This window comes from Otolemur garnettii, unplaced genomic scaffold, assembly GCF_000181295.1.
Source record: "Otolemur garnettii isolate 467f Iridium unplaced genomic scaffold, OtoGar3 scaffold00048, whole genome shotgun sequence".
NCBI lineage: Eukaryota > Metazoa > Chordata > Mammalia > Primates > Galagidae > Otolemur > Otolemur garnettii.
In genome coordinates, this window is record NW_003852443.1 from 6,992,776 (window position 1) to 7,000,179 (window position 7,404).

Below are 7,404 nucleotides of genomic sequence, written 5' to 3' on the forward strand. Positions count from 1 at the left end.
TTGAGCCAAGAGTATCTAGTAGATCGAGTATTACTTGCACAGGGAGGGGCAAGAGCAGAGGGAGAGAAAAGGCCCAAATATCGGGAATTTTATATCACCTGCCATTTCTTTAAATTGTTTAAGATATTGAAGTCAAGGTTTTCATTCTCAATAAATGAAAACTGAATTGGCCATATAGACCCAATATCCAATTTGTATTGAGGCTAAGCTGTGTTACAGTAGAATATGAGATATTTTGGCCAAATCTTCCCTTTGAGGCCTAAATATTTATATTGTCCTAGGAGACACCCCTGGGATGTTTCCACTGAGGGAATAGAAGGGCCCATTCCCATATCTCAGATGTCCTTCCCCTGCCTGGGTCAAAAGAGGGTATCTCCTATTTTCCAAAACCCAGGTTATAGAAATAGAAGATTCTCTGAGAGGTCAGGCATCCCCTGGTCCTCTTAGAGACTCAATGTCCCCCACACATACACCCCAGGTCTGGAAGCTTGAACCAGAGCCCAGTGCTGGAACTGAAAATGAAAATCCTGGGTAAGCCAGAGCAAAGTGAAGGAAGTGAAGGGATGTGAGAACTTAGAGGCCCGGAGCAGGCCAAGGGGAGTCCTGTCTGAAGGTGTCCAGGAGCTCTCCTCACCCTCAGTGGAGGCAGACAAAATCCTCTAAATTGTCCAACAGACAGGTCAACGAGTCAGGTCTGGGCAACGCTGGACCAAGTTCTGAAGGGACTGGGGTGGTTAGGCCAGGCCACTAACCAGATAGCCATTCCCATGTATTTGGCACCAGATGAAAGATGTTTGGCAGTGTACCCAGAGATGAGACCAGGAGAGGTTCCAGGCAAGTATAATGAAAGGGAACTAAGAGTCACCTGGGCAAAGATAGCTGCTGCACCAAGAGTGATTGGGGGCTTGCTTTTATGCTGGGTGTAGGGGAAGAGAGATTCCACAGGTTGCTGGAAGGTTTGGTGGTCTAGGGTCTTTGTAGTGGAACTCTTGGAGCAGGGCCAGATAGGCCTGTTTGTTCTGGGAAGGGAGATGGAGGAAGAGTTTAGGCCCCTAACACGTACATCATCTTAGATCTATAAGCATTGAAGTTAGCAATATCATATTACCTAATTGAAAGAGTAATGTGTAATTAAATACAGGCTGGTTATATAAATGATAGGCTGAGATCAGAGTATTTCCTTGGGCATCAGAAAAAGCATTACCCCTCTGTCTATACTTTGGGCTGATTCCCTTTTTACTGAATCCTACATTTTATTCCCCAAAGGACAGGGCTGACCTGATGACTTATCATTACAGATAAATGTTTCAGGCTTCCTTCTCCCCCACCCCCACCTTTTTTTCTGCTTTTAGGATCAGTATAAATGAAGTTCGACAAGTCTATTAAACACTGTTGCCAATAATGTTTGGGAATGATTTAAAATATAATGCAGGGTTTATTAAAGAAATTCATTACCAGCAAAAGCATCATTGAAATAGAAATTTTAATGATTCTGTGTAAGAGATTGGTAGAAATTTTAATAGTTGGAGTATTTTCTCATACTTTTCATTTCTCCTTGAAGTCAGTAGGGGGGTTCAGGCACATAATTATTATGTGATCCTGTGCAGGCAAACCAGAGAACCTGGAACCCTCACACACTAATGGTGGTGCTGTAAAACACTTCAGACCCTGTGGAAAACAGTCTGGCAGTTCCTCAAAAGGATAATCCATACATTTACCAAATAACCAATAACTTCCAAGTTCCACTCCTAGGTTTGTTCCTGAGAGAATTGAAAACATATGTCCACATAAAAACTTGTAAATGAATGTTCATAATAGCATTATTCACAATAGTAAAAGAAGTGGAAACGATTCAAATGCCTTCAACTGATGAATGCATAAGGAAAATGTGGGCCATCCGTACCATGGAATATTATTCAGCCTTGAAAAGGAATGAAATTATGGTACATGCTACATCATGAATAAACCTTGAAAACATTATGTCAAATGAAAAAAGCCACCCACAAAAGACTATAGATTGTATCATTTCATTTAAATGAAATATTTAGAATAGACTAATCTATAGATAGAAAGTAGATCAGTGGTTTCCAAGGGACATGAGAGAAACTGGAGAGGGTCTACTAACGGGGATGGATATTTCCTTTAGAGGTCATGAAGGTATTCTAAAATTGATTACAGTGGTGGTTCTACAACTCTGTGGATGTGATTAATAACTACTGAATTGTATACTTTAAGTAGGTAAATTGTTTGGTATGGGAATTATATCTCAATAAAGCTGTTATACTTATAAATAAAATAAAAAGCATGCCAGAGCCTATCTCCCAGAGAGCCACCAGCACCAGCAATTACTATCTACACTATATGGAAGCTACAGGCTAAAGAAGAACGCATGTTACTGGAAAGAAGTGTTAGCAATTTCCTACTTGTGCATAAAGCCAGATATTTGATACTGTAGCTAAAATAATACAAAACCCATTAGAAATAAAAGTTGAAGACAAACATTTGAATTACCGTCCCAATTACTCCCTGTTCTAACTGCTACCCTGTCTGCAGCCAGGCCATAATAAGGCTTTTTGGATTCTCTAACTCCCAGTGTCTAGACTATCTATTTCCATCAAAATTAAAGCAACTTTCAGGTTTTTTTTTTTTTTTAAAGAACAAGTTGAGTCATAACTTTCTTGAAAGCAGACAGTAACTATAAGAGTTCAAGTTTTTTTCCTCTTGTAAAATCCCTGTAATTATCTTTGATTTGCACAAAACATGCCTACTAGCCATTCAGTAACTCTGAATAGTAAAACGCATCTGGCTTCAGGAGGCTCCTCCCCTTTTCTCCCCAGCATTTTTGGCTGGGAGGCAGGGGGTTAGACAGCAGCACGTTCTCATTCTGCCTTTCTTACCTGCCAGCGGGATCTGTGTACTAGGTGTCTCCTGACTTGGAGCGACCCTTGTCCCTTGCCATAGGGAAGCATTCTGCATCACTGTCTTGGACAATGAGGAAGAAGATTCTTTGTAACTGTGTTTACCACTCCTGCGCCATTTGCTTACTTCCAGCATAACTCTCTTGCTCACAGGTTGCAACTCAGCGGTCTTATTTTTGCACTGTAGGTTTGGGAGGGAGATGGATGTTAGGGAGAGACTGAATTCATTTTTGTTTTGTTCTTGGCAGGCAGTACATGCCACACTACTACCCTTCCTGCTCTTGTGCGCACACCTACCCTGATGATGCAGCCTTCACTGGATATCAAACCATTTATGTCTTTTCCAGTGGACAGTAGTTCTGCTGTTGGGCTCTTTCCAAATTTTAACACAGTGAGTAAATGCATTTTCGTTTTATTTGTGCTCTCCTCAACCTCTCATTGCATTTGTGAATAGGCGATAGATGTATCCTATTTCCAAAGTGTGTGATTTTAAACCATACATTGGTTATACTGCTCAGCTGTGCTACGGAAGACGCTGCTTTACCCGTGGGAGTTAGTCCGAACAATAGCCATTGTGTTTATCTTATCCATATTTCCTCAATGACTTTTCACCTGTTCTCTTGCACAATTTGGATAGACTGTTAGTGGCTTTAGAACGTTATCAGTTCTGGGATGCTGTTCACATGCTCAAGAACATAATTTAGAGACACCAAGCCACATCAAGTTTTCCCTTCTACTAAAAACAACAAAAAGGACTATAAGCTTTATCTGTCTGGGTGCGTTTTTATTTGGGAGATATTTCAAATAAAATGTGACTCTTATACAACAATTTTTCTTTAGGGACTATCCTGGATTATGTGAATCTTACTCTATTAGCAATAGGAAAACATATTTTTGATATTTATCTGCATGGCATTTTGACATTCCTTTTAAAGCATGATAAATAATAGTGAAGTACTATAATTATGAATGTTCTTCATTCAGGTCACCTGACCTTTTATTTGAATGAAAGACATTTTGTAGGGGATCAAGTGGAGCATGACATCCTTCAGCAATAGAATTCAGCATAAAATCAGTCTGTAGGCGGGTACTAAATTTACAGTAAGAGAAGAGGGTCATGTGATTGCAGGAATTATGTCTGTTTGGTTGATAAATGTAGTCAATTGGGATGTGATGGTCTACAAGAATGACACAGTATTATAAATGCTGCTGTAATAAAAAAGAATGTATTATCAACACCACCAGACAGGCAGCATCTGAAATACTGCCAAATGTTTGCTTTGCAAAGTTATCTTCTGTATGAAGTGAAAACAGCGAGAGGATTTTTTTCCTTAAGGGTTGTAAATAAAATCTGCTGACAGGCCTTCTGTCAGGGCTTCATGTTGTAAGGTAATTAGTGGGGAGGGGATCAGCCAACTTTGTATAGAGCCCTGGCCTTGTCTTAGTGAGTAAACAGTTGAATGTTTTTGTCTTCTTTACATTTTTCAGAGACAAGTCAAATAGTAAAAAACAAAAACAAACAAAAAAAAAGGTGAGCTTTGTTTCTGGAGCAGTGGAGCAGCTCAGTAGGATAAATCACGCCTGCCTGGATTCCATTAATCCTTCAAGAGTCACCTCCCAAAGCAGCACATTATGCCATCTCAGCTTGAACTCACATACTTATTGTAGCCTCTGTTGAAACATGTGTCATTGCAAACATGATTGAATTAAGATATATTTCTTAGAACATTTATTAGGTATTTGTGTTTTGATTAATATGCCAATTAATGTTTTTGGGAGACAACATTTAAGCCATTGGTGACGTCTAGCTGCCGTGAGGAAGCAGTGTTGATGATATGGATAGGCATAAATGAGTCTCCGTTGGTTCGCCTGTTTTTATTTATTTTAAACACAGGTAACACATGAATGCTTATTTCAAATATTCAAATAAAATATTATTAGCCTTCAAGGCAAAATGAGAAAGTCCCTGTTCCCTACCCTGGCACACACTCTTCGTCTCTTCGCTGGAGGAAAGTGCTGGCAGCAGCTGGTGTCCTTCCTTCCACCCCCTCAGGAGGTATGTTGTACACTTACCTAATAGGTACTATTGTCTTCTTACAGCTTCCATCACATCATCAGCACTAGTCTCTAAGTCACTTTTTTTAGCTATTAAAATGTCTTACACATGCCATTTCTGTTTTTAAGAGCTATAAAATAAAAAATGGAGTGAATACTTTCATGAAGTGAATACTTTGCATTTGTGAATAGGCGAGAGATGTATCCTATTTCCAAAGTGTGTGATTTTAAACCATACATTGGTTATACTGCTCAGCTGTGCTACGGAAGACGCTGCTTTACCCGCGGGAGTCAAGCCGAAAAATACCCAGAGTGTTTATCTTATCCATATTTCCTCAATGACTTTTCACCTGTTCTCTTGCACAATTTGGATAGACTGGTGCAGAAGCCCTAACCTGCCTTTTTGTTTAATTGTACATGACCATTATGTTTATGATATATTTGAGAAAGCCCAAATAGTAATTCTATTATTAGAAATACTTTTTTTCTTCCTTTGTAAGAAAATAGACTTATAATTTTCAAATATAAATACTATTTGATCAAGGGGAAGAATATTGCAAAGAACGAGGTGAAATACTTTTCTTACTCTCTCGATAGTATATGCAGGGGACATTTATAAGGCAGAGAATCAGTCTGGTAATGTATTAAAAATTAAGTTATTCCAAGTGGGACCCTCTCTCATCTTATAAGAAATGAATTTATAGGATAATTGCGTGACCTATGATTTTTCACTAGGAGTTGCAAATTTAAGTAGGCTAATCCTTTTCCTATAGGCTTCTCCATTCCAGTGTTCAACTCACCCAATAGATTACCTAGGGAATTTTTATAAAAGTCATTGTCCGTGTTTACAAAGGAAAACACTAGTACATCACTAATACTAATTACACTAGATTATTGTATATTTGTGATGTTTTACATCATTCAAAGGACTCAAGACTTCAGAACATTTTGGTAAGCCTTGATTATTACTCCTATTGTCCAGAGAAGGAATGGGAGTTATTAAAGGAAGAACTGAAACTTGAATTAGAATCTTCTCACTTCAGAACTCATGTTCTGGCTCTCTGCATCCTTGGCTTCTTTGGCCCATGATGCCTCCTACTTCATTCACTGTGAACAAAGCTCAATCAGAATTCTTTTGTGTTCTTTTCTGAAAACATGGTAGACAATTTTCAGTAGAATCATTAAGTAGGAAGAGGAAAGATTCTTTTTTTAATGTGTAAAATAGGCCTCTACAAACAACAACTATGAAGCAGAGTATATTTGAGAAACAGCTATAATTTCTTATGGACAAATTTTAAAAGTATGTTGTACTCAGTAGTCTACTTGTTCTTTGAAAACCAGGTAAATTTTACTGTATCCACTTATTTTTAACAAAAGCTACTATTAGTAAATATAAGAAATGAGGTCACTTGTAATCTCATAATTATTGTCAGATAAGAAAAACACTATGCTCTAAGACCATAGTGAAAGTTTGGGTGGTTTGATATTTTACTGTTTTCTTCAATTATATTTTTAAAAATATATCAAGTGATCACATACTCCTTACTTAATAATTGAGTATGATAACATTCCATGATAAGGAAGATGGAGTTTGGGTCACTGACAATTTGTGATGGTCTATAGGTCAAGGATGCACAACTGGAGAATGATGATGTTAACTCTGTGCTTCAGCAGTTGTGCTGTTTGGAGTCATGTATAGCTAGCTAGGAGAATGTACTAACCCAGACATAAAATGTTAAAGCCCTCAACCTTTCTATCTGAAACCTAATAGGCTGCTGTGCCTGACTACCCACTAGTCTCACTTCTCCACTGCTACCTACCTTCAACTGTATCAGTCATTCAGGACTTAACTTGGGTATCACCTCCTTCACAGGAGGTCTTCTATGACTCTTCAAGTCTGAATTAAGTCCTGTCCTCTGTGTGTCCAAAGCAGCCCCAGAACACCTTAATTACAACAGCTATCACAATAATTGCTTGATTATCTGACCTCTCCAGCACGTCAGATCTTTGAGGGCAAGAGCTGTATCTTGTTCATCTTAATAGGTCAAATGTCTAGTATGAGTGCTCAATAAAACTTTTTTGAAGGAAGAAAGAGAGGAAGGGAGAAAAAATCAGAAAAGGGCTCCATACTTTTATTTTTAACATTCATTCTCCTCTATCCAGCAAAGAAAGACTAGTATTTCTGATTCACTTCTAAGCATTCAGTGATAAGCCCAGGTGTGTACATTTATGCTTACTTTCCTAAAGACTATTATTACTTTGTACTTATTTTTTTGAGACAGAGTCTCACTATTTCGCCTTTGGTAGAATGCTGTGGTATCACATCTCACAGCAACCACAAACTCTTAGGCTTAAGCAATTCTCTTTGCCTCAGCCTCCCAAGTAGCTGGGACTACAGGCACCCACCACAACGCCTGGCTATTTTTTTGTT

The 7,404-nt window shown here is 38.5% G+C and overlaps 1 protein-coding gene across 10 annotated transcripts in view; it reads left to right on the forward strand.

Annotated features, from left to right (window-relative positions):
• The window catches only part of ZNF385B (zinc finger protein 385B), a 424,371-nt gene that overhangs the window by 332,377 nt on the left and 84,590 nt on the right, over positions 1-7,404 (forward strand). For 8 of the 10 annotated variants that reach the window (XR_002773778.1, XM_023514150.1, XM_023514147.1 and 5 more), the window contains one exon: positions 3,167-3,309. The exons of the other annotated variants lie outside the window; for them this stretch is intronic. Coding sequence is in view for 7 of the 8 variants with exons in the window: in XM_023514150.1 (XP_023369918.1) it covers positions 3,167-3,309 (143 nt within the window). In the remaining variant the exon portion in view is untranslated. The remainder of the gene's footprint in view (positions 1-3,166; positions 3,310-7,404) is intronic. 10 annotated transcript variants of the gene reach the window in all.